The 27,806-nt window shown below is 44.6% G+C and overlaps 2 protein-coding genes and 1 long non-coding RNA gene across 18 annotated transcripts in view; 2 read left to right on the top strand and 1 right to left on the bottom strand.

The window, feature by feature from the left end:
* Positions 1-20,597, top strand: part of LOC309668263 (uncharacterized protein) — a gene marked incomplete at its 5' end in the record, with an annotated part of 49,868 nt that extends 29,271 nt beyond the window's left edge. For 2 of the 5 annotated variants that reach the window (XR_014268170.1, XM_082477860.1), the window contains 2 exons: positions 11,965-12,133; positions 20,337-20,597. Coding sequence is in view for 2 of the 5 variants with exons in the window: in XM_082477859.1 (XP_082333985.1) it covers positions 20,337-20,370 (34 nt within the window). The other 3 variants (XR_014268171.1, XM_082477859.1, XM_082477861.1) reach the window with 3 other exon arrangements.
* LOC309668268 lies at positions 348-24,616 on the bottom strand. The gene is made up of 2 exons (XR_014268174.1): positions 24,438-24,616; positions 348-1,427 (listed from the first exon to the last, which is right to left on the bottom strand). It is a non-coding gene; the product is annotated as an uncharacterized lncRNA (long non-coding RNA).
* Positions 24,617-26,725: 2,109 nt separating this feature from the next.
* Positions 26,726-27,806, top strand: part of EMSY (EMSY transcriptional repressor, BRCA2 interacting) — an 81,158-nt gene continuing 80,077 nt past the window's right edge. For 11 of the 12 annotated variants that reach the window (XM_082477810.1, XM_082477805.1, XM_082477811.1 and 8 more), the window contains exon 1: positions 26,726-26,851. The gene's annotated coding sequence lies outside the window, so the exon portion shown is untranslated. Of the gene's footprint in view, positions 27,217-27,806 lie in introns of all 12 variants that reach the window. The other variant, XM_082477806.1, reaches the window with a different exon arrangement.

Raw genomic sequence — 27,806 nt, 5'->3', positions numbered from 1 at the left:
AGTCACTTCATTTTTCTGAGCCTTGGGTTCCTCAGCTGTAACATTGGGACAAGCCAGATATTGCCTACCCAGCCTACATCCTACAGTCCTTGTGAGACCCAGCAGAGTCAATGGGTGTGAAAGTATAAGAGTCCCTGCACACGTTAGTTATTATTCATATTACTACCCTCTCCAAGGACCCCTGGCTGAAATCTCTGCAATATGGATCCACAGATAGCTTTAACTCTCTTCCTCTTCCAGCCCCTTTCAAAATGCACTGGAAAGAAAGGGATATGAAACCAATTGGTCATCTGCCTACAATCTCAACAGCTTTCCCAGAGAATCCATGACACAGGAAGACAAAGAACTCAGTCGTTGTAATTTAATGTCATTCCACACTTTGATTGAGCACCTACCATATACCAGGCGTTGGCCACGCTGTGTGGGGAATCAGAGTTGGATAAGACATGCTCCTTGGCCACACTGAGAAGCTCGCCATTCAGTGGGAGAAACAGACATGGACACAAATAACTATAACATACTGCAGAAAAATACAATTGCCGTAGGAAAGATACAAATCAAGTTCTGTGTGAGTCAGAGGAGGGAATGATTCATTCCCCAAAAGGAGACTGGGAAAAGTTTCATCAAGGACGTGGTATTAAAGGATGAGCAGGGTTTAGCTCTGTCAGGAAGCACCAGAAAGGGTGCTCTAGACTGAAGGAACAGCGTGGGCAAGTGCATGGAATCCTGAAAGGAATGGTGATCTAGAGGACAGAGTAAAACTGAGCGAGATAGGAAGTGTGAGCATGAACAAAAGAAGACTCGCTGGGCCCCAGCTCTGAAACCCAGTCATGGATGTTGCTATTTCACTGTTCTCTTTGCTGGCTGAGGTTACCTTGGCCTCTGTCCCTCAATCAGAGAGAATCCTGTACTGGCTCTTCCTCCAGCAAGGCCAAACCCAAGCCCCAGGTGGGAGAGCCAACAACAAAAATGAATGGGGAACAGCAACGACCATCAGATACAAAGTGGCCTGGACTGGGAAGCTCTGGTCACAACCATACATCCCCGGCCCATGTGAGAGGGTCACATAGATGCAGCCATGACACCAACATCTGAAGCATGATGGCAAGGACCTGAGGCCTCTTGGCATGGGTCACACACTATATTTCTCTCCTTTACTCCTTTGTTCAGAAGAAGCCAACTTCTTCTTTATGTGTGCTGCTGTCAGAATGGTTTTGGAAGGCCAGGAGCTGCAGCTGGGCTCAAGGCAGGGCCATGGGCCACCCCAGGGACTCGTATTTTCTCCGTGTTTCCATTTTTCATTGTAAATTGGTTTTTTTTAAAAATTTATTTATTTTTGGCTGTGTTGGGTCTTCGTTTCTGTGCGAGGGCTTTCTCTAGTTGCGGCAAGCGGGGGCCACTCTTCATCGCGGTGCGCGGGCCTCTCACTATTGCGGCCTCTCTTGTTGCGGAGCACAGGCTCCAGACGCGCAGGCTCAGTAGTTGTGGCTCACGGGCCTAGTTGCTCCGCGGCATGTGGGATCTTCCCAGACCAGGGCTCGAACCCGCGTCCCCTGCATTAGCAGGCAGACTCTCAACCACTGCGCCATCAGGGAAGCCCCGTAAATTGGTTTTATATTGTGCAAATAATACAGTGATAAGAACAGAAACCTCAAAAATAGGAGAAAGAGATAACCCACTCACACATTATCTGTTTCCATTTCTTTTTGCCCCTTCCTGCTGTTGACTGTGAGCACAATTTTGGGGGGCAGCTTTGATCACTGATACAATTACATACTCTTATTGCTCAGCTTTGTGAGCAATAAGAATATGTCATCATACAGCCTTTTCCATTTTGCTACTTACTGCCCATCTCTGGTGTCCACACAGTCTTGGCCCTGTTACCCCGAGACTGAAGAAAGATGCCAGGGCCATGTAAAAAGGGATGCCCCGTAGATAACGTGGTGGTTGTTGACACTTGCCATCATGGTGCAGAGGAAAGCACTGACTGCTCTGCCATCACATAGACTTGGGTTGGCATCTACTTCGAAGCTAGATAGCCCTGGGCAGATCGCTCCATTCCTTTGAGCCTCAGGTCCTTGTCTGTAAAATCGGGTTGGTATTAGTACCACCCTCATAAGATTGCTATTGCTGTGAGGATTAAATGAGATACCAAAAGGCAAATGCCCCATAACGGTGGCTGCCCTGCCTGTGCCCTTGCTGGGACTGGCCTTGGGTCCACTCTGCTTCCACCCTTCCTCTCCTGCCCACATTGGACCTTCTCCTCTCCCCTGAGCCCAGCAGGCCTCCTGGGTGAGTTCACCTAAATTCTGACAAGCACTCCAGTCTGTGTATTTATTATTCATTGGATGAATGTGCCATCTTGTACTTAGGTATTCACCTCTGATGAAAATGTTGGTTGTTTTCCAATTTTTTACTGTTTTCAATACTGATGTAATAAATATCTTAATGTATATTGCTTACTCCATCCTTTAAAAAAAGTATTCCTTAAGAACAATCCCCAGGAATAGGATCACTAGAACAGAGGTTAGAAACATTTGAACAGCTTCTGATGTATATTTCCAAGTTGATTTTCCAGAAGGTTTGTACCTGTTATTCCGCCACCAGCTCGGGAGAGAGGACCACTTGGACTACATTACAGGCTCTTGGATTCTGGCCACAGACTCTTGTTCCTGCTTATTTTTCACCATTTTCTTCCCCAACATCTTTCTTTCTTTCTCGCCTCCCACACTGCAGCCACACAGGACAACTCAATATCTTCCCTCCAAAATAATGCTTCCATGTTTTTGTGCCTTTGTACTTCCTATTATTTCCCATCACCCTTGCCTGAGAATATCCTTCTCTTAACATACCCTCTCACCACAGAGCTCATCTTTTGTGGAACTGGGAACTTCTATACTATCTTTAAGACCCAGTTCAAATATCCCTTCTTTGTGAACTACTTCCAATCCTCCTAAGCAGAGTTAGTCACTCTTGCCTTATGTGGTGATTGGAGGGACCCTTGGCATCCAAGTGCTCACCAAGAAACCGTCATCCTCTAATCCCAGCTTACACGCCCAAATCTGTGTGAGTCTCCTCCCTCTCCCCCTCTCTCACTCTTTGCACCAGGCAATTACCAAGTTGTGCTAATTCATATCCTAATTATAATTTTGCATCCACTTATCTCTCTCATTGCCATCACCATTGACCATCACCTCTCATCAGGATTCCTGGAATAGTCTCCTAAAAGAAAAAAAAAGTAATATGTACATGGTTCAAAAGTCAAATTTTCTTTAAAGATTATAATAGAAAACACTAGATTCTTGTCTCATCTCTCCCCACACCAAGCCCTTCTCCTCAGAGACAACTAGACACTTTCAACTCTTCCAGCTGTTTCTTTTGGTATTTACTTCTGTTTTCCAAATAATATAGCTCTACTGTTATTTCTTGATTTTTAAGTTCAGACATTATATATTGACGTTGAACAATGGAAGATTTCTCTAACACCACTTCCCTGCCTATCTTCCAATATATTTATATCACAATTTTGGGTTACATCATTCTGTGGTATTTACATATTATGACCAGGAGTACCATTAAAAATATTTGCCATCTGAGATGCCAGCATTCCCTCCAGGACTGCTGTCTCTCAGGGGTGAGGTCTGAGCCTGCTGGGGGAAGGCGGAACATTCAGGAATGGGGGTTGATATGTGGGAGGTGGGGCAGGCTAGCCACTGGCTGGTAGCTGGGTGTCTCTGGATGGTTCCTACTCAGGGCTCCCTGGGCCCCGGTACGTGTAACAAGCAGTGCTGAGTTAAGCTGTCTGGGGAAACCAAAGGCAGTGCCCAGGAGGGGCTGTAGGCTGCTGACTGACACAGACACTTGATGGATCCAAAGAGATGCTGGCCTTTCCAGCAGGGTCTGGAGCCCCAGGCTGTGCCAGGTATTGTCTCTGTAGTTGTGGATCCTGAGAAGGTTCAAGGAGTTTTAAGATGGGGGGCAAGGGCAGCTGGAGCAGTGGCAGTGGGGTACTCAGGGAGCTTCGGGTAGCTACTATTGATATTTACTAACCAGTATAGAAAAATGTCAAAACGTTTACAACTTACAAAGCCTAATATAACTTATACAGTTCTGTTGACCCTGATTACGACTATGTAAATATTATTCATAGTCAAGCTGTGCAGGGCTGTGTGATAGCATTTCCAGTTTTGCTAAGATTTTTCCTGGAGTTTTTCCAAAAGTTAAAAACTGCCTTGTTTTCTTTTGCTTAGTTTCAATGTACCCATCACTAATAAATCTTCTCCCAAACTCTTTGGTAGAACAATATGATTACCAAATCCATCAAGTAATTTCTCACTTTCAGCTATATCCCAGGCACTGTGCTAGGCACTGGGAACTCAACTGTGAACAAGAAAGACATGGTCCCTGCTTTCATTGAGTTTAAGGCCAGCAAGGGATCAGATATAAGTAATTACAGTAATTTTAAGTGTCACAATGGGAGAAGTATGGGTTCCTCTTAGAACACATAGCAGAAATACCTCACCCGGCTAGAGAGACAGGAAAGATTTCAGACCTTAAGAATGGATGGAAACTATTCATTTAGACAGTATATATTTACTGAGGGCCTCTTACATGCCAGCCACTGTTCTAAATGCTGAGAACACAGTACCAAACAAGACAGACAAAGCCCCTGCCTTCCTGTAGCTTACATTCTAGTGAGAGGAGACATAATAAACACAGAAGATAATATTCAATTGAAACAAGGACTATAAAATAAACAGGATGACTTGATGGCTGGGGCAGGAGGTAGGGGAGCTGAGGCTGGTTTAGACAGATTGGCAAGGTCATGGAAAGTCTCTCTGAGGAGGTGACATCTGACCTAATATCTGAAGGATGAGAATAGCCAGCTATGTGAAGAGCAAGGGAGAGCATGTTCCAGGCAGAAGGAACAGTATATGCAAGATCTGAGGAGGTGCAATATCATAAGGTTTCAGGGCAGAACTGAAAGTAGTGCCATGTAGTTGGAACATAAAGGGCAGGGGGCAGTTGCTAGAGATAAGGGAATGGATGTGAGCTACAGGGTGGGATTCCTGGCGGCTCCTAATAATATTATTATTATTGATAAAACCCCTACTCTGCAGTTATTTGTCTGTTTGCTGTAAGATACATTTCCCCCCATCCTTTGCTCTCTTTAGTATTACAAGAAGTATAGGAACTCACAAATTACATTTTTTAAGCCTCCCTTGCCAGATGGAAGGTATTGGCAGGAGACTGAAAGGCATGAGGAAGGAAGAAGGCATCGTTTTGTCCTGCTTTTTGGTGGTGCCCCCAGCAGTGACACCCCTAATAGATCAGTTACCTACTGTGGGCTGGCTTCTCCCAGGGTGGTGGCACCTTCTTCATGTCCCTTTTTCTCTTCTAACCCTCCTAAGCCCTTTCTTCCTTGGTCTACTCCCATATGCTCAACAATTTCCTGTTTTAAATCCCTTTCTGCTTGAAATGATCTGGAGCAGTGCTGTCCCATAGAATGTTCTGTGATGATAGAAATGTCCTAATTGCGCTGACCAATACAGTATCGACTAGGCATATGTAGCTACTTGAAATGTGGCTAGTGTGACTGAGGAACTGACTTTTAAATTACTTTTAATTTTAATAATTTAAGTGTAAATAGCCACATGAGGTTAATGCCTACAGTACTGGACAGCACAGACCTAGAAGGATTTGTTTTTCTGACTGGAAAAACACTGGCTGATACAGTAGTTGATATGGAAAGTGGTTGGGAAACTGACCCTCAAAGATGGGACTCTGGGATTGTTATATGACCTGATTGGGCTTGAATTCAGCTATGAGGTCTTTGCCAGTGGAAAATGGGATACTGGTCAGGGAAGAACCCCAACCTCATGGAAGATGGCAGGCAGTAACAAGACTCCAAGTTGGCTTGCTACACTCCAGAGGTCCCCAAAGTAGACAAGTTCAGTGGATCAGAGAAAGACAGTGTATTTCACAGAACTGCAAAGAGCAGGAACAACAGCATGGTACAGCTGGTTTCCTTGCCCCCAAGTCCCATGGGGCAATGCAGTGGGCCCAGATGGCAGCTACACATGCAATGGGGTTGCACTGTCACTGAGGAGCCCCGGACAAGGACTCAGAACCTTTTACAACAAGCAACCAACAAGCCAGTCTCCTTCCCCAAGGGAGTGAGTGAATAGTTGTACAACAGTCATGCTGTGGTCACCTTGGTCTACTTAATTGCCTTTGAGACTAGTTACAGAAATGACCCAGGGTCCAAGCATGGTTAGGCCTTGCAGTTTGGCACACTCAACAAGGGTGTACAGCGGGCTTCCCTGGTGGTGCAGTGGTTAAGAATCTGCCTGCCAATGCAGGGCTCACAGGTTCGAGCCCTGGTCCGGGAAGATCCCACATGCCGCGGAGCAACTAAGCCCGTGCGCCACAACTACTGAGGCTGCACTCTAGAGACCGTGAGCCACAGCTACTGAGCCAGCAGGCCTAGAGCCCGTGCTCCACAACAAGAGAAGCCAGTGCAATGAGAAGCCCGCGCACCAGAACGAAGAGTAGCCCTCACTCGCTATAACTAGAGAAAGCCCGCATGCAGCAACAAAGACCCATCGAAGACCCAATGCAGCCAAAAATAAATAAATAAAAAACAAGGATGTACAGGGACCCTTGGGGCCCCTGGTTGGACTGCCTCTTCCAGTAATTAGTAATCCATGACATGTAACAGCAAGAGTTACTTAAACTATCGCCTGTGAAATTTAAAAAAAAAATGAAAAAAAGCTATCACCTGTGAATACCTGGGATGAAATGCCTATTCAAGGCCAGTCTTTGGGAGACCAAATTTCTGCTGAAATGACTATTATGGTGGGAATTGTGACTACAAGGATTTTGAGACAGTTTGGCTGCTTCTGACGGCACCAGAAGGCTTATTGGAAGAAAATCACAAGCTCAGAGTTCTAAACTCTCAGTTCTAGGCACATTAAGAGAAACGGAGAGCTTCTACTATGGCTCTAAAATAATTTTTTTTTAATTTACTTATTTATTTATGGCTGTGTTGGGTCTTTCGTTTCTGTGCGAGGGCTTTCTCTAGTTGCTGCAAGTGGGGGCCACTCTTCATCGCGGTGCGCGGGCCTCTCACTGTCGCGGCCTCTCGTTGCGGAGCACAGGCTCCAGACGCGCAGGCTCAGTAGTTGTGGCTCACGGGCCCAGTTGCTCCGCGGCATGTGGGATCCTCCCAGACCAGGGCTCGAACCCGTGTCCCCTGCATTAGCAGGCGGATTCTCAACCACTGCACCACCAGGGAAGCCCTAAAATAATTTTTTTACCTATTACAGCTTCAGGACTAATGTAATTGAAAATCAGACTCAAACTTTGATCCTGTGGCTGCCCAATTATAATGTTAGTGGAAGTCACAGGTTCCCCGGGTTTCTTTGATGAAAGTTAGGGCATGAATGAGAAGGAATGGAATCCTGAGACATGGGATGGAGACATTTGGTTTGATTCAGACAAATAGGAGAATCTAAAATGCCTAAATCCTTCTGAGATCCAGAAAAATAAAAAAGCTTATGGGTCTCTTTTCTATCTATCTAATTTCTTGGGTAAGTATGAGAATGTGACCAATTTTTTTATAAAATCAATCCTTACATATAGATATGTGTGTGTGTGTGTCATGAGAGAGAAAGAGAGGGAGAGCAGAGAGAGAGCACACGTGTGCATAAAGGCATCCGTATCCCCCTAAGACCATTTAGGGTCCCTGTGTTTGAAGATGGAATGTACAAACTCAAAGCTCTTTCCAAGTCAGAAGAATCTAGGTCTCCTCTCCTCAAACCACTTTCACTCCAGCCCTGCCTGTTAGCATAATAGAGGCAGGCAAGGTCCATGTGGAAACACAAAATTCCCAATCATAAATCTATCAGACTTAGAAGCATTCACAGCCTCTTGCCAAGTCTGATTTCAATCCTTCTCTTGAGGGCCTACATTTTCCCTCTCCCATTTGTTCTACGCTTTTATTGTTTGTTTATTGAAATGCTCCACTTGCTGGAAGGCTCCCAAGGAAGTAAGTCATCATGCTATTTTTTTGCGGTTGGGATTCTGGGGGAGAAGAGGGAGGGAAGGTGAACGTGGTGCTATGTCGGGCTCCACACAACACCCATGGCAACTTCATTGGAAACTGCAGAGCTCCCCTTCACTGATGAGACTTCAGTGCAGTGATAACACTTCAACGCGCTACTTATCAGAGGGTAGAGCAATGAATAAGTTGGGGAACCCTGCCCTCAACTAATGGTCTTACAATCTCGTGGTAAAGATTGAGAAGAAAAAGACAGTTACAAGTTATCAATCCAGGGAGATCAGTGCAATGATAGAAGTAAGTGCAAGGTGCTTCAGGATCATTTGAGTTGTGGGTAGAAGGTGGAGAAAGAGGGGGTGCTTTCCTGAACCTCAGCCTGAAGACTGAGGAGGGGTTTTCCAGGCAAGCCTGAGAGTGGGGTTGGCATTGATCGTGGCAGAGGAAGTAGCATGTGCAAAGGCTTGGAGAGGAGAGACAGTGTGTCTGTTCAGGGATGGCAGGTCATCACAGGAGACCAGCGACCAGAATTTGAAGGGAAAGTGATGAAAGATGAGGCTGCGCAGGTGAGCAGGGACACCTGTTCTGAAGGAGTTTTAGGTGTATGAGTGACACGGTCAGCTTTCTCTGTCAGAAATGTCATTCTGGAGAATGGCATGGGGGCAGAGAGACCGGTTAAGAGACTGCTGCATTACTCCAGGCCGCATTACTCAGAGAGATGTTGGAGGCTTGAAACTGGGTGGTGGTAGTGGGAAGAGAGAAGCATGTAACGACTTCAGGGTTATTTAAAAGGTAGAATTGACAGACATTAGTAACCTATTAGACATGAAGAGTGAAAGAGAGGGAAGGGTGGAGGGTAAGCCCAGGTTTATGGCCTGGCTAACTGGAGGTACTCATAAATGTGAACCAATGGAAGGTTCAAGCAAGTGCTCTCAGAACTCAGAGGCTAAAGAGACTGCTATGGGGAAGGATGTGGAAGGTGTGGTTAGTGAGAGTCACTGCCTTCAAATGAGCAGGGTAAGAGGGAAAGATGAGTCAGTGGAAGAGTATGGGGCTTTGGCATCAGAGATACATGGGTTCAAATCCCTGCTCTGCCATTAACTTGCTTTGAGATCCAGACTAAGTTCTTATTCTCTGAGCCTCAGTATCATCATGTGTAAAAATTAGGCCAAGGCTAATTTCTACCTCTACTGGGAAAATTTAGTTTGTAAAATTATAAGCATTGGACTTGGGTTAGTTATCACTGTCTTCAAGTGCATATGTGCACGAATTCACCTTCTGTAATCAATCAGCAAATAGTTATTGAGTACTTACAAGAACACAGGCACCATTTATTAAGCTTCACCCAATTTGACAAGCATTATGTATAGCTACCATCTAATTTAATCTTTACCATAACTCTAATGGATATTACATTATCATCCCCATTCTACAGATGAGGAAAATGATACTCAAAGAGAAATAAAGAGTTCTGCCTAAGGTCACACTGCTAGTAAGTGATAGAGCTGGGATGGGAATCTGGATCTGACAAAGCTATAGTCCTAGGTGCCGTGGAGAAGATGATTCTTGCCCATCAAGCTCCCCTCCTAAGCTGAGGACTCAAGGCCAAGAAGTGAGATCTACTCTTGGTGGTAGATGGGCTGTTAGTCTTAGGCCATCAAACCCTTGAGTAGGGGAGGCCTCCAGTGCCCTCTAGGGGCAAGGGCGCCAGCACAGTGGGTCACTTAGCAGAATCATTGTCTTACGGGGTCTCCTGACACAAAGGCATAGATAACTGTTCCTGAAGGATTAGGGCTGGCAAATTAACATGCACAATCACAACTATAGAACATTAAATTTGAACTGCTTCTAGTGCTCTAGTGAGGTCAATCCCAGAAACCTTTGTTGGAGATGTCAGCCTGCTGCCCAAGTCTTGTGGCAATAATTATGTACCACTACAATAAATAGCTACATTTACTAAGCACCTAAGACTTTACATATGCCATCTCATTTAATTTTATAACCATCCAACAAACTAGAAACTTGGCACTTTAGGAGATATGTGACTTGAATAAGTTTGCACAGCTAATAAGAGTAAATAACAACAATAGCTAATGTATATTTAATGCTTAACATGTGTCAGATTCCATGTGGTAACAGACACGTTGGTTGTCTACATAACAACCATCCCACTCCTTCTCTGCTCACAGAATCCTAGTTTTGTCCAGATATCCATCCCTAAGGAAAGGGGACTCTATCTCCAGTATGACTGGCCAAGCCAATCACGGTGATTCTATCCCTTTTGTCAGTGATTGGATTAAAGGCAGGCTTGTGACCCAGCTCCAGCCAAAGATGTGAGAGGGGGCATCGGTGAGGGAGTAGCATATATAGACTTCGAGGAGAGAGACAGTGTATTCTGTGATAACACCAGAGAAAGGTTTTCTTACTCTTAAAAAAAAAACACAAAAGAGATGATCCTCTTCTACTTTTGCATATTGTAGTGTTAGGATGTGATGTCTGGAACTGTGGCAGTCATCTTATGTTCATGAGGAAGGCCAGCCTAGGAAAGCCTACAAGCTGAGGTTGGAAGAGCATAAAGATGGAACAAATCTGAGTCCTTGAAGAATAAACCAATCCTGGAACTTCCCTACTTCTAGACTTCTTGTTTTGTGAGATAATAAATTTTCCTAATTGTTTCAGCAATTTTGAGTTTTTATTTGTTACTTGCAGCTGAAGACGTTCTAGCTGATACACATGTACTTTATCATTTGTCACCAAAACTCAATGAGGCTGTTGTTATTGTCCCTATGTTACGTATTAGAAAATGAAGGCTCAGAGAAGTTGGGTAATTTGTCCTTAGTCACAGAGGTAGGAAATGGTAGAATAGTATCTGAACCTAGCTCTGCCTAACTCCAGAGCCAGAGTTCTTAACCACATCATATTATGCAAGACAATGAAAACCCAACCTGGTCTGGCTGGCTCCAAAGACCAGGATTGTTCCTCCACATTTCATTGCTTCCCAGTTTCTGGGATGAAATTCTCAGAAACTTGAATCCATGATGTGTGGTGCTTAAGATACGATGGTGTCCATTAGGAAGAGGAGGGACAGCCACAGGATGCAAGGCAGGATGGTTGCAATTGAAAGGGACCCAGACACATGAATTGGTTTGGTCTGAGTCCCCCGTTACCAGCAGACTGGGCCTTTCCTGCCACTGTGGCTTGAGAACATCTGTTGTAAGGGGTAGCCTGGCCTCCAGTAAGACACAACTGGACTAACTCTAATGCTTTCGTATATAAAATTTCTCTCTTGCCCCAGGTTTAGTTCTACCTGGATGGACCTAACCACTTTCCAAGTCCCCCGACAGGAAATTACCTTGCATCATCCCCTGGCAGTGAAGCCGGGATGTCACAAAGAGATTCTTATAATCAAATGCAGGATTAGACAAAATAACAGCTAAGGTCCATTCCTTTGCTGAAGAGTCTAGGATTACCTGAGAGGTGCCAAGAAGCCTAGAAAAACATTTGGGGTCATCCTGAGAAAGTTCCAGCATGCCAGGGCAGATGACTTGGTTTGAATTTGGTAGGAAATGAGGAGCCAATGAAGGCTTTTGATCAGAAACATAACATCCTCATGGGAATACCCTAGTGGTCCAGTGGTTAGGACTCCGTGCCCTCATTGCCGAGGGCGAGGGTTCGATCCCTGGTCGGGGAACTAAGATTCCGCAAGCCGCGTTGCATGGCCAAACAAACAAACAAACAAAACCACACACAAGCATGCTCAGCATTAGGCTTTAGTGTATGTTAATTCAGCAGGTACAAGCAGAATTGATGTGGGAAAAGATGGGGAATCGGGGAGATCAATTTGAAGATTTAAGGGATCCCTTCTCCGTTACCACCTAATGAAGGCATTCCTTTCCTACTAGCAGAGCCCAAGTGTCTTGCATACCACAGAAAGGCAGCTTCAATGGCCTGGGAAGAAACTCACACTTCGCTCTGAGGGTTCCCGCCCAGCTCAAGGCTCACACACGTCACGGTGCACTCAGCAGAGGCGCTGACAGAGCCAGAGGACCAGGATCAGTTACACAGGGAGAGGAGGTAAGACTGCCAGAGCCAAGCTGCAGAGAATTATCACTGAAGACAGGAGGCCTCAAAGGAGCTCAAGGCAGCCTCTCAGCCAGCTGTGAGGCGCTCAGAGGAGGAGTTCCAGGCTCTGGGAAAGCTGGAGGCCTTAGATAGTACTTGGAAGTGCAGGGCTGTCAGTCCCAGGATGTGAGGACTAGGGGGGTTTCTGAAGGATCCAGTAACCCTCTTACTGAGAAGCTGGGCCAGTTCTGCATGATTACTGAGAGCAGTTTGGTCTTCTGGCCCTGGATCTGGAAGCAGGGGTTGCACAGCATTTCCTCCACGCTGTCACCAGCTGCAGAGAATCCCTGCCATTAGCTGCCTCTGGGCCATGGACAAGCCCTTTTCTGAGCCCTCTCAATTTCTTCCTACTTGATTCATCACCTATTTGAGGCTCTGAAAGTCAGTGTTGGCTTCTCTTCGACAGGCTCTGGCCAGACATACACATGTCTCCTACACCCTCTTTAAGACTAGCACTCCTGGCACATTCCTTCTTGATGGCCTGTGAACATTGCAAAGTTTTATGAAAAGTAAGGCAGCCCCATGAAGTCATCACTCCTTATGTAGCAAACCCTGCAGGTAACATAAATGAGTGAGGGACTTGGGTTTAAGAGAAAGTTGCAGTTCTCTAACAGATACACATTTCTTCACGTCCACAAAGAAACATGCTATTCCTCATTTTTTTTTTTTTTTGATTGCCTGGCCCTTGTAATCTAACCTCCATTTCCCCACTTTTCACAGAGACATGGGTACTAAGAAATATTTCTTCCCTTAAAGAAAAACAAGAGTGCAAGTGTGATGATAAAGGGTGTGGTGGAGACTTGCAAGTTATATAACACCCCTGGCATCTAAGAAGGACAAACAATACTCAGCTAACGTGAGAATGAGAGCCTGGTGTGGACAGATCTTCTGATTTTTCAACAGAAGCTGGAAATCCAGGATTTTATGTGAAATCTCCGAATTTTAAAACATTGGCTCATTTCCCTCCACTTTCCAACTGTGCTTCCAAGCCCTTCCCACCACACCAACCCGCCTGCAACCCCCCCCAGAACTTGATCTCTCCTGTCTTCACACCTCTGCAATGCTGGTCTCAGTCTGCAATGCATGTCCTCCCTTTTCTCTGCCTGGGAATTTCTTAAGCAATTTCTTAAGACCCAGATCAAACTATACTTCCTTCTGACAGCTACCCTTCTCTTTGTAAGATTAGGTGCTCTTCATTCTCTCTCTGCTCCCACAGTACCCTGCACATACTTCAACCAGACCTCTTACTACACTGTCCTGGAATTGCTGGTTTCCTTGTCTTTTGTTCGCCAGCCTGAGAACTCCTTGAAGGCAGGAACTTTTATAGTCTTTGACCTGAGAATCTAGGGTTAGGAGGGTGAGAAATATGCCAAGAAAGTAGAAATAGTTTAATCAAAGGGGAAAACAAGATAGAGAGCCAAAGCCCTGAACATTTCAAGTAAAAGTCCAAGAGGTGATTGTAGGTAGTAAAGAGAAGACAAGCCCAGGAGCCAGGAATCGGGATGATTAAAACAGGCTGGGAAGTGGAATGGTTTAAGATAGAAGCTATGGATGAAGTAAGGGTATCTGGAGCCTGTTTTTAGTGTGCTGAGAGCATGATAGGGACAGAGAAGGGTACACTTCCTTAATGTCTTTGTGCTGGACTCCATTATTAGCTTGATAGTCTGATGAGTTTCTCTTCTCCATTTCAAGGATTCATTCTCAGCAAGCATCTGTTGAGCATCTATTCTGTGCCAGGTTCTGTTAGGTACCATAACTATAGAGCAGAATCAGATATGATCCCCGTGCTTGAGCTTGTGGTCTGGTGGAGGAAGTGGATGCATAAATAGATAATGACAAGAAAATGAAGTTAATGCTACAGCAGAGAGAAGCAGAGAGCTATGGTAGCACAGAGCAAGGGCTCCTGATCCATTAAGGTCCAGAAATGTAATTTACCTGAGAACATACAGCTAGGGAGGATTAGAATTCAGGTCCTGTTAGACTTAAAAGGACACTCTTTTTCCATTGTAGAAAATTGGGAAAAGACAGAAATGACTTTGTGATGATGGAGGCAGTTTATGTGTGTCAGCTTGCTTAAGCTGCAACTGTATGATTCTAGGTTAAACTTGGTTTAAAAAGAATAGTTGCTTGAGATTTGGGAAGCAGAAGTGAATCAGCAGCCATTGCTCTCTGAAGTCATGGGTCTGACAGCAGACATGGAGGTGCCGGCAGGTTGTCTTCACTCTCCTCCACTCCACATCCAGCTCTTCCCACTGCTGACTCTGCTGGCCCATCATAGCTCCAAGCCCACCACCAGACACTTGGCTGTGCACCCACAGACTTCCCCCTTAGACCTCTCTATCAGCTCCCCCATCACAGCCCCATTCTGCAGCTGGGTGTGCTTGGTTTCTTCTGGTTGGTGACTTCACTGAGCCCCGCCCCCCTCCACTTTCAGAACTACACTGCCCCAGCTCCTCCCACAACTGTACAAGTTCCAATTCCTATAATAAACCCCTTTTTCCATAATTCATAAGAGTTCTGCTTCCTTAGGTGAACAGTGACTGAAATACTGTGTTTTTCCCAAGGATGAAAATAATTGAGTGAATAGAAGAACAGACTAAGGTTAAAAGTCTATCTTCACCATTATCTCCATAAATCCAATGCCCCTGCACTTAGCAGTTCAGTAAATATTTGTTGAATTGGACTGAATTTTTAGGTTGCTTCCAGTTCATTGGTACAGATATCACTGCAAAGAATAGCTTCTGGGGAAGAGATTTTTAAATTTGTTTTTTGCTTTTGCTTCTGTTTAATTCTTTTCCTAGGATCAGTGCAAAGGTATGGAGTCCTTTATGGCTCAGGCTCTGAAGTTTTGACCCAGGACAGTATCTGATGTGTTGACTGTATGTGTTCATCTCCTGGGTTACAACAGATTTTCCTCTGGCTTCAATTTTCCTCTTTCTCCCTCACCTTCTACTCCTTGCGAAAAAGAAGAAAACCTCACTCTTGTGCATTTTCTCCAAAGAAAATATTTCACACTCTAATCAGATCAGCAAAAAAAAAACCCATATATTGAGTTACCCTTATGGGAATGCTCCTCTGGCCGGGCTGAGTTGGAAGTGAGAGAAACAAAGACATCTGGAAGTGGAGGCTCTGCTCACTCAGGCTGGATGGACAGCAATCAACTCTGAACCACTTAATTGCAGGGGAATTTCCTCCTTGCTACTTAGACCATTCAACGCTGGTTGAGAGAAGACATGTTACATGCTCACTTTGCCTCCTGGAAAGCTGGGTTAAATGTTTCAATTAGATAACCATTTATGAAATGTCTGTCCTAAGCTAGTCCCTAATGTAGTTGCTGGAGATACTGCCCTTGAGGCATTTTCAGCCAAAGTGGGAGGGAAACACAATGAGTTACAGCACAAGTCAGTTTATACTAAGTGCTAGAAAACAGGCATAAACAAAGCACTACAGAACAGAGGAGGGAGCAGTTATTCTTGATGAGGGAGTCGGTGTTGGGGAGGGGGAAGAAGTCTAATGGAAACCTAAAGAATGTATAGGCAGAGGGACCTAACATTTTTAAAGAACTGAGCTGGGTTTCAGAGAGCTAACAGTTACTGATAATCTATCCTGTGCTGGTCACTGACCCAGGCGCTGTACATACGTTATCACATTAAATCTTCCCCAAAGCTCATCTGGAGGAAACAGAGGCACAAGGACGTGAGGTAACTTGTTCAAGAACTTGAATGAGGTAGAACTGGATTCAAACCCAAATCTTTCTGACTTCCAAGAACATGCCCTGCTCCTATCTGTGCTTGGAGAATTATTTTCAAAAGACATTTTGAGACGGACTATAAAGAATAAGAAGGATTTTGATAGGCTTCAAAAGGCAAGGGGGTGGATGAAGGGACAGGGTAAAAGCATTCCAGGCAGAGGAAGAATGGAAGGAGAACAGCCCCAGGGCAGAGCATGAAGGTGTAAGGCCTGCCTGGGGAAACTTAGGCAGTCTGGGTGACTGTGGGAAGACATTGCCACATGCCCACACCACTGTCCTTTTGGGTTCAACACACCATTCAGTAATTCAGTCAACAGTGCTGGGGATTCAGAAGTCAAAAACCTCAGTCCTTGCTCTCAAGGAGTCTCCTATCTAATGAGAGTCTGGTGAGATAACTGCTATCAGCACTGATTGCCTTGTACACTTCAGCTCAGGGTGCATGTGTGTGTGTGTGTGTGTGTGTGTGTATGTGTGTGTGTGCACGCGTGCGCACATGAGCACACTCACACAAGCGTTATTTGGACCATTTCCTTCCCACAATCGTTTCTCAACACATATATTTCCCAGGCTCTCCATAAACACGTGTTGCTTTATTATCTCTGCCTTTAGCAAGGCTTGGATTTGAACTGCTGGCCTTGATGCGGTAAGTTTTTTTTTTTTTTTTTTCATGTGCTAAGTTTAAAGCCCATAGCATCTCAGTAAGTGCCCTTTCACCCATGAGAGACCTGACCTGGTCTTCCACTAGCTTACCTAGAAAATAATGATCAGTCCTAGGGTTACAGGAAAAAAACCTTCACTGGAACTGACAAGAAAGCAGACACTTTCTACCATTTCTCTGAAGACTTCACAAGTGCTCAACACTTTTTGAAAGAGACTATGGCTCCAAGGCTTTCATTCTGCTGGCTGCAGCAGAGTTTTAAAAAATGCATTTCATCTCTGGCAAATCACAGCAAATGTCATAAACAGCTGGAAACTCTCTGAGGTGAAGACAAGTTGAATATTATGTTTGGATTTATAGCCCCCTCCCCCATGATAGCTGATTTCCATTTCCGACAGGGTTATTATTTCCATCTTCATGAAATATCTTGGATCTCACCTTGGATAATCACTGATTATAATCAGCTCGTCACCTGAGGCACCTTAGCACTTGGGTGAACCTGAATTTTTTTTTTCAAAAATGAACTAGGGAAAACTTAATGTGTGAGATTATGTCTTTATTTCCATTTTCATTTGCAATTCCCTTTAGCTTTCTAATGATCAAGTCATTAATCAGTGTCAAATCACCATCCAGAGCACAGACAGTATTTCTGCCACTTGGGTTCCAACGAGGATTAAATGGCAATAACTTGTGTTATTAGGTCTGGTGCTCTCTTGTGAGGTACTGTGTTAATTATTTAGGGTACGGACAAGATCTCAGTGGCCACCTAAGGCTTTTAGCCAAGAGTGTACATCACAATCTTCTGAAATTTGATAGAGCACCCCAAGTTGTTCTGACAGGTACTCCCAGTTGAGGACCACTAAGAATCCAACATCCCTCATTTCACTTCTATGTGTCCTTTTATGCTTCCATGCCTTTGCTTCTATTTTCTCTGCCGTGACACCCTTGATACCCTCTCCTTACTTCTCTGCCTGGTAAAATCCTGTTACTTTGTGAGGCCCAGCTCAAATGCTACCTCTGCGAAGAAGCCTTCTGTGATGGAAACAATCCTTTTCTCCCTGATCCCATAGCACTCCTTAAATGCCTCTGTGAACGTTCTGTGTTACCACGTTCTCCTATGGTATATAGAGCTAACTGCATGTGTCTAACTTCCCCACTCAACTGTGAGCTCCAGGAGGATAATTGTTGTATCTTACTCATCTCCATAATTTCATGGCCTGACATTCATTGAATGAATAAGTTGATACCCAAAAGAAGTAAACATTGGCCCATTAAATTTAGCCAGATCTAGGCTTCCTTTGCATTTATTCACTAAGTTGTTTACAAAGAAAGATGTGCAAGGATGTGAAAGGGAAGGACCTAAGGGGCCATGATGTTAGTTTTTAATGTTCTTTTAAGAACATCACTTTCCCAACGAACACGGTAACTGCTTTAATTTGAATTAGTAATGGAAGGCTAGATATCAACTTGAACTTGAGGATGGGTTTTCAGAAAAGCAGACAATCTCACCAAAATCCAAATCTTAATTGATTGGTTCAATCTACCTCTCTGGGTCTCAGACACCTCTCCTGTAAAATGGGGGGGTTAAACTGAATATCTCTGAGGTTTCTTCTAACTCTGAGGATCTATGACCTTAACCACAATCACTAGCCAACTGATGTAGCAGTTTGTTTATTCTGGCTCTACTCCATACTTAAGAGAAAGAAATATTCTTGGTAAGACACTAAGGAGTTTTACAAAATACATTAAATCATAACAATAATATAAATACTAAAAGAAGACTTGGAAATACAGTGAAGGGAAAAGGATCATCCATGGTTCTACCACTCTAGTATGCTGTTGTTTTGGCATGTTTTTCTTCCATTATTACTATTATTTTTTTGATGTTTACATATACATGCTTTTACCATGTACACAAGCATATTCCTTGATGTTAATTATTTGTAATTTTCATCTTAAATGACGACATACTGAAACAGATGTGGGGTATGTAAATACTCTCCTATTGTAAGATAATTGTCAATTTTTTTAGATATCATTGAAATTAAAATCTTTGTATATGTAAGTGTTCCCATATTTTGGATTATTCCCACAAATGGGAATCCCATATCTAAGGGTAGGAACATTTTTATGACTCTTATCACATTGCCATCGTTTACTTTAGTAAGCAACTCTGATTTTGCTGTGCGGCATTCTTTTATTTTCCTCTGATTATAGTACCCTAACTTTCCTAAGGGAAACCAAGCCCACACTCACACCCACTCCCTGTGCTTTGGGAATAACTGACTTTACCCACACCCTTCCTCCTTTCCCAGAGAGTAACATGTGGTTCAGGCCTGGCAAATCAGGGCATTACATTCCCCTGGCCACAGTTCAGGGATTGGCATGTGACTCAGATGGAGTCAACAGCAACAGAGCAAGACGACTTTTGTTAAGACTGCTGGAAGAAATGACATGTGCTCTTTTCTTCTGAGCCTATAAGCAGGGGGATCATATAAGCTGGAACTGCTGGGAGCCAACACATGTAGCCTGAGAATGAAGCTAACACAGTAGAAGACAGAGCTGAGGGATGGAGAGATACCAAGACTGGCCCTGTTAGAATCGTGGATTCAGTAATGCCTGAAGCCAGAACTACCCCAGCACTTACTTTTAAGTGAACCAAAAATTTCCATTGTTCCTTAAATCATTTTACTCACTCACTCACTCATTCACCCATCCATATATTTTCATCTATCATTTGTCTCTCACACACACACACACACACACACACGCGGCCCCTAACTGGCACAGATAGGTTTTTTTCAATCCTTTTAACTTACGGCTTTTTAAAATTATTAATTAATTATTTTTTAGAGCAGTTTTATGTTCACAGCAAAATTGAGTGGAAAATTCTCATTTGCCTCCTATCCTCCCTCACTATCAACATCCCACACCAGAGTGGTACATTTGTTACAATCGATGAAGCTACACATCGATTATGATATGATAATGACACATAATTATCACCCAAAGTCCACAGTTTACATTAGGGTTCACTCGTTGTGTAGTACATTCCACAGGTTTTGACAAATGTGTAATGGCTTGTATCTACCACTGTAGTGCCCTTTTACTTTTTATTGAGGTATAATCTACAGAAAGGACACAATTTACATGTGCACTTGGTAAACATGTACAGCTTACATGTACAGCTTGGTAAACTTTTACATGTGCATATCTATTTATATAATCCCTACCCAGATCAAGATATAGAACATTTATAGCACCCTGGTACATTCCTACAAGCTCCATTCAAGTAGTTGCTCCGCTAAAGGTATTTATTCTTCAGACTTCTATAACTACAGATTATATTTTACTGCTTTTGAACTTTATATAAACGGAATTTCACAGTATGACTGCAACCTCCTAGTCTCTGAACAACCCAGGTCTGCTGTCATAATGGGAAGACACTTTGGGTTTTGCGGGGAAGGAATGAGTGTGTTTTGCATGTGAGAGGGATATGAATTGTTGTGGACAGAGGACATTTTCCAAAAATGGCCACAGCAACATTTCTGGTCCCACAGAAATGGTACAGAGTTCTTTCAGAACTCTACCACTCTTCTATCTAGCAATGGAATCTATTATTTCCCTTCCCCTTGAACCCGGGTGGGCTTGACTGTTCCAATCAAGAGTATGGCAGAAATAATGCTATGACTTCCATAGCTTGATTATAAAAATGATATAGTTTCCTCTTGTTTCCTTCTCTCCAGTCACTCACCCTTGGAATCTGGCCACATGCTGTAAGGAAGCCTAGGCCACATGGAGATGCCACATACAGATGTTCCCGCTGATAATCCCAGCAAAGATTCCAGGCAACAGCCAACATCAATTGCTAATCATATGCATGAATGAGCACTCAGATGATTCCAGCTCTTAGTCTTCAAGTTGCCCAGAGGAGCAGAGATGAGCTGTCTCCACTAAACCCTACCCAAACTGGAGATTCGAGAGCAAAATAAATCGTTTAAGCCACAGCAATGGTTTGTTATGCAACCATAGGTAACTAGGACTCTGTAGTATCTGTGTGTTCTTGGGAAGTCTTCTGGTGATATCAGACTTTGGATAATTTCTTCTCTCTAGGCCTTGGTTTCCTCAGCTGTAAAATGGAACAATAATTACTACATCATGGGAATGTTGTGAGGTTTAAATGAGATAATACACACAAGGTGCTCTTTTTATAATGGGACTTAAACAAATGCTACCTAATATTATTTCAACTTACTTCTGTCAAGTTGTTCTAGATTTACTGCTTTGTACAAATTCCCTTTCATGGTATGTGTCATATACACACAAACATAAAACCTGCTTTTGTATATACACACCCAGGCACATCACAATACCGCAGTTTCTACATTGCTCTCTTGGAACACTTGTTCTGGGGGACGCCAGCTACCATTTCATAAGGATGCTCAAGCAGCCTTATAAGGAGATCCATATAGTGAGAAACAGACCTCTTGCCTCACTAACTTGCCAACCATGTGAGTGACCTACCTGGAAGCTGATCCTCTAGCCCTAGTCAGCCTTCAGATGACTGCAACCTTTTAGAGATTCCAAGCCAGAAACACCCTCCTAAGCCACTCTTGATTCCCATAGAAACTGCAAAAACTGTATGAAATTAAAAAAAAAAATTATTGTTTTAAGTCACTAAGCTTTGGGATAACGTATTATGCACTAATAGTTAACTAATAGATCAATCATCATGAGGAGGGATGCAGGGAAGAAACTGATTCAAGGTTGAGGGCTGTTTCAGGGTCAATGTGGAAGGACAGAGATGGCTGAATGGACTTGAAAGTGTTGATGAGACTGAGTTTGAAATAAATCATCATGGAGTCCAGGGTAGAAAGGGAAGAAAGCAAAACCAGATGAGGGAACAGATTTGGAACTGGGAGACTGTAAACTGCAGATTTCACTGAAGCTGAAGAGCAGGTTTGGTGAGGGTAAAGGAGTAAGAATCTGCAGAAAAAGAAGTTTTGTTTTGAATGTGGAATACCTTGCTTACTGATTCAAAGGTGGAATGGGACTTCCCTGGTGGCACAGTGGTTAAGAATCCACCTGCCAATGCAGGGGACATGGGTTCGAGCCCTGGTCCGGGAAGATCCCACATGCCGTGGAGCAACTAAGCCCCTGTGCCACAACTACTGAGCCTGCCCTCTAGGGCCTGCAAGCCACAACTACTGAAGTCCATGCGCCTAGAGCCCGTGCTCTGCAACAAGAGGAGCTACTGCAATGAGAAGCCCAAGCACCACAACCAAGAGTAGCCCCTGCTCACCACAACTAGAGAAAGCCCACACACAGCAGTGAAGACGCAACGCAGCAAAAATAAATAAATTTATTAAAAAAAAAATCTTCTCCTTAAGATCCTTTCATCCCTAGAGTGATGGAATGAGGGTGAAATGGAGTTTGAATGGCTTAATGGTGAAAGCCTTAAAACAGGGGTAGTTGACCTTAATACAGATGTAGTGACAAGTTAGGAGAATGCCAGCCTTTATTTCTGGTTCAGGATATTGAAGATGGGGGGAGAAGGAAGAACTCCATTTGAAAGGGCTTCAAGGGAAGCAGTGAACTTAAGGAAAACATTAGATTTCAGACTAGATTAAAAGGTGACAGCAGTGCTCTAGGAAAAGCTTAGATGTGTAAGAATGTTTCTTTGAATTAGCATGGGTTTGCTTACAAAAAAGCTAAAACTTTATTCTGTTAGCATCTGGGAGCCTCCCAAGTTTTATGCAGGGGACTGACAAGTGCTTTGAAGTTCAGAAAACGCACCCTGACAGTAGTGGCAGTATGGTAGATGTACTGGCAAGGAGTATAGAGAGGTTCCTTTGGAGAAAAAGTGTTGGTATAAAGGTCCATCTCACACAGGTGAGGGGGCCTCATCATCAGCCTACTAAAACAACGGGGTCAGCTACCTAGGAAGTAGAGACTATAGAATTGAATGGACAGTTGGGGAGAGTAAGGGACGCAGTGGACAAGGCAGTGGCCAGATCTTTTACCTTTTTGAACCTGTTCTAGATTGTTCCAAGCACTTCTAATCCTCTATTGAGCCTGGATATGTAATTGCCAGTTATCTCCAGTTTACTTTCCTCCTTTCTTTTCTGTCCCCCAATCCTTCTTTCTTTTCTGTCCCCCAAATCCACTTATTTTGATCTACTATTTGATATTCTACCTGTATATTTAAAAAAAATTTTGGTCTTGCTATTCTCTTTTAGTACACCTCTGGCTATACCAGTGTGGTAATAAAACTTTCTGATGGTAAGAATCTACGGGCAGTGTGATACAGTGGAAAGAGCAGCAGCCTGTAAGTCAAAAGGGCTGCTTTCCAGTCCCAGTCCTGCCATGAAATTCTTGTATGACTTTGGTTAACTCATTTCTTCTTTGGACCTCAGTTTTTTTTAATTTAGAAAATGAATCTCTAAGGTCTTATCCATTTCAATTTGCCTACCTGTACAATACCATAGGAGCTATTTTCAGATATTTTCATGATAATGGTGAAATCCACCTTCTCCAACAGAGTACTACAAAATTAGAATGGTGGATGGTAGGCATCTTGAAGTTTGTTCCAAGAAACCTGCTTAATCTGCTTTGTGAATAGAGGAATAAAGTTTGAGATAGGTATTGTATTCCAATGCATTTTCTCAGACCAGAGGCAGAGGAGAGTGGTTCTTATTTACCATACATTTCCTGGAGTCAAAGTGCCTTCATTCGAATTCATGGCTCTGCTACTTACCAGCTTGTTTCACTGGGCAAACTACTTGAAATCTCTGTGCCTTAGTTTCTTCATCCATAAAATGGGGGTAATAATATATCTCATAAAGCTATTGTGGAGATTAAACACGTTTATTAGGTATGTAACAGTCTCTGGAACAGAGAAAGCCGTCGATAAGTATTAGCTATTATTCTTATGTGCTAGGCACAAGAGTGTACAGACTCTTGTGCCTCCTTAAAGAGCTCACTGCCTGGTCAGAAATATTTTCAAACAAATGACCATAACTCAGTGTTCTGAGTTCTGTAGCAAGATGTATAATAAGTGGCGTAGGAGCAGAGGCAAGAATGCCTGTCTCATCCTAGAGAGAAAGGCAGGGGCAGGACAATATTCTTGAGGGTAAAGTTTGAGTCTGATTCTTAAAGAAGAGAATTCAATGTTGGGAACATTTGGGAATATGGAGCAGTAACCGACAGCATGGGGAAGGCAGTTTCTTGCTGCAAAAGACAAATACGGTTCCAAGGAAAGGGAGGATGTGTGGTAGATCAGAGGTAGTAGTTGATGCCAGAGCATCAGCAGTTGAGAGCTTGTTAGAAATATAGGCTCTTAGGTGCTACCCAGACCTACTCAATTAAAATTTGTATTTTAACAAGATACTCAGGTGATTCTTTGAACATTGAAATTTAAGAACCACTAGTCCAGAGCAGACACTGGAGCCAAGCTGCTTACGTTTAAATCCTGGCTTTACCATTTACTTATTATCATTATTATTATTATTATTATTATTATTATTATTATTATTATTTGGTCGTGCCACTGCAGCATGGGGGATCTTAGTTTCTCGACCAGGGATGGAACCCATGCCCCCTGCAGCGGAAGCGAGGAGTCTTAACAACTGGACCACCAGGGAAGTCCCACCATTTACTTATTATTATTATTTTTTTTTAAAAATCTTCATCTTTCCTGTTTTTAAATTTATTTATTCAAATCACATTTTTATTTTAAATTTATTTATTTATCTATTTATGGCTGTGTTGGGTCGTTTCTGTGCGAGGGCTTTCTCCAGCTGCGGCAAGCGGTGGCCACTCTTCATCGCGATGCGCGGGCCTCTCACCATCGCGGCCTCTCTTGTTCCGCAGCACAGGCTCCAGACGCGCAGGCTCAGTAATTGTGGCTCACGGGCCCAGTTGCTCCGCGGCATGTGGGATCTTCCCAGACCAGGGCTCGAACCCGTGTCCCCTGCATTGGCAGGCAGACTCCCAACCACTGCGCCACCAGGGAAGCCCTAAATTTATTTATTTATTTATTTACTTATGGCTGTGTTGGGTCTTCGTTTCTGTGCGAGGGCTTTCTCTAGTTGCGGCAAGCGGGAGCCACTCTTCATCGCGGTGCGCGGGCCTCTCACCATCGCGGCCTCTCTTGTTGCGGAGCACAGGCTCCAGACGCGCAGGCTCAGTAATTGTGGCTCACGGGCCCAGTTGCTCCGCGGCATGTGGGATCTTCCCAGACCAGGGCTCGAACCCGTATCCCCTGCATTGGCAGGCAGATTCTCAACCACTGTGCCACCAGGGAAGCCCCTACTTATTTTTTTAAACATCTTTACTGGAGTATAACCGCCATTTACTTATAATGTGTAACTTTAGGGAAGCTATTTCACCTCCTTCCTATGCCTCAGTTTCCTCATTTGTAATTAGATAATAGTTTCTACCTCATAAAGTTGTTTTATGGATGGAATAAGTATTTTAAATGCTTAGAACAGTACTTGGCACCTACCAAGCCCAAGGATAAGAGAAAGGACTATAAGATATTCGGGGGACTGCAAGAAGAGAATTCACCCAAATCTATAGGATTTGGGTGAATTCCAGTCAAAGATCTGGAGTTATAAAGCCCAACTCCCTTCAATTGGGTGAGTTCTTGAATATCTGTGTTTTTCTCACTCCTAGTAGGGGGTAATCTTAATTATACCTGCCTCACTAAGATGCTCAAATCAAAAAATATATGTTCAACTACAAAATCTTCTATTAAAGTTTCATTTATCATCTTTCCAAGAGTTCTTAAGTATCTGGCCAGAAAGCAGGTGGTACCTCAACTCAGTAGGAAACAGATGTAAAAGAATGCATTGGAAGATCAGGGAGGGAGTGGTGGGAAAGCCTAGAGACTATTTGTCCCATTTCCTGCCTTTCTGAAGGGGCAGACTTGGGTTTCAACAATAACAATTTTCCTGGGCCTCAGAGAGGAGTTTTAGCTAATGGGCAAATAGTACACAAATGCCGTTATTTATTTTTTCTTCCTAACCTAACCTACAATGGAGATTCAAGGACATGAACAGTCTCACACGTTTGTATAGTGGTCCAAAATTTACAAATAACTTTTCTCTACGTTGTGTATCACAACATCCCCATAGGGTAATATTAACCTAACATTTTATAAGAAAACTTTGTTATTATCATAAAGCACATTAAAAACTCCTTTCCATTTGAGTATTTTTACCAGATCCGATGTCTCCCAAAGTACAAAATTTAAAAGGGAGATCAATCACAAAACTTGATTGGATCTTCAACAGTAGCAGGTACTGGCTTCGATCTTATGGCCGCGATTATTTGTATATTGGGCCCCTTTTCTCATCCGTAAAACAGGGGCAACAATACCCTCTTCACACAACTGTTCTGTGATTAAACACGAACAAAGGCTGAAGGGTGAACCTACCACGTCGCAGGGCCTCAAATAAACCCCTTCTCCTTCTTGCCTTTGATAGATACAGCACTATCATTCCCACTTCACACGCGGAGAAACCCAAAGTCGGGTTCCTCTTCTCTACTTGCAACTCCGCAACCCCCAGATCGGGTACGCGCAACTGCGATGTCCACTGTGTCAGGTGTCGTAGCGTGTATTCTCTCTCCTCGAGCTGCGTCTGGCGGGGCTGGAGGCCGCTGATAATTGCTCCCAAGACTCTTGAGGAATCCGATCCTAATCCTCAACGGCGCTTCAGGGACGAACCTGCTTTCCCACCGTCCCTAACCCCCCCTAGAATAAAGGTCGCAGGGAACCCTCAGCTCCAGGTACCAACGCCATCTTGACCACTACGTGTGACGCCGCACGTAGCGGAGAGCGCAGCCCATTGGCTGGGAGACGGCATGCGGAGGCGAGGCGCGCGAAGCCGGAGAGGAGGGTGTGGAGGACAAGCCAAGGAAACTACAATCCCAGCCTTCCTTGCGCGTGCACACCAAGAGCGAAAGAGGAGGGAGTTTGGGTTCAGACCACAACTCCCAGCACTCTTCGCGATGTCGCTCCTTTCCTTTCAAAACGTGCAGAAAAAGAGGGACAGAAGAATGGAGGCCTTCTGGTGTCCGTTCTCCGAAAGGCGGGAAAGGCGAACTACACCTCCCGACTGGCAGCGCGCGGCTGCGCCTGCGCCCTGATACCTGTCGCCATCTTGCCCCTTCTGAGGCACAGCAAACAAACCCAATTCCTGGTGTCCCCTAGTCTTGGCGGAGGAGCCTTTTAGATGAGCCCAGAAAGGCCGGGCAGGTGGGTGACTCTTAGACAGGGTTCTGGGAAGAACTGGCAGGATAGCCAGTCTGGAAGAGCGCCGGGCCAAGCATTCGGAGCCCGGCTTGGGGCGCCCAACCCCATCCTCCGTTGTCTCCTAACGGGATCGTGGGGCTCCCGAGGTGGGCTGAGGGGGACTCTGGCAGGCCTGGTGCTGGGATTGCTGGAGTCCAGCTCTGGGGGCCTCCCGGTGAGTCTCGGTCGTCTGCCTGGCTGTCCGAGCGTCTACTCTTTCTCTCCGTTGTCCTCTCCGTTGAGGAGGGAGTGAGGCGCTGATGCCTGCCGGGGCCCCTGACTCCGGCTACCGGTCCTGAGAGGGCTTGGGTCGCGAGCTTGACATTGGGGTGAGCGCTGAGTGGCACCGGTGAGGAGGGTGGGCGGGTTGCTCTTGTTGTGGTGCTGCGAGAGAGTGCGTGTTTGGGGAGGGGGCGGGGCGGGCTTGCCTCCTTGACACTTGAGTGGGGGAAGGATTAGACAGGATTCCGGTTCTCGGAGCGGGCTCCGGCAACCTCTACCCAGGTTTCCAGTGCGATGCGGCCCCGCAATGGGGTCCGCTGGCGGGGACGCGTCGGGATGCTGTGACGTGGTGGTTGATTCCGGCGGTCGCCGGCCGCCTCCAAGATCCTGTCGGGAGGCGGGGACTGGCTTGTGGAGGGAGCGGATTCCTTTGGCTCTGCCCCTTCTTCTTCCTCCCCACCCCTTTTCTTTATGTCATTCTGCCGGCTGGGGCGCGCACTCCAGTTCTCCTTGCTCTGGGTTGGTTCTTAGATGAGAGGACTATGGGAAGTAGGGGGAGGGGGTTCAACTTCAGGCGTGGAGTTGGAGTTAGCAGTCCCAGCTCTTGGAACGGGAGATAGCAGTTATTACGGGTCGATGCCTGACTCCTAGACGAGACACTGAGCTCGCTCATTCATACATTCACTCACTCGCTCAT

This window comes from Balaenoptera physalus, assembly GCF_965194825.1.
Source record: "Balaenoptera physalus genome assembly, chromosome: 10".
Classification (NCBI taxonomy): domain Eukaryota; kingdom Metazoa; phylum Chordata; class Mammalia; order Artiodactyla; family Balaenopteridae; genus Balaenoptera; species Balaenoptera physalus.
Note: the sequence above shows the minus strand (reverse complement) of the source record. Positions and strands in the feature narration are given on the sequence as shown.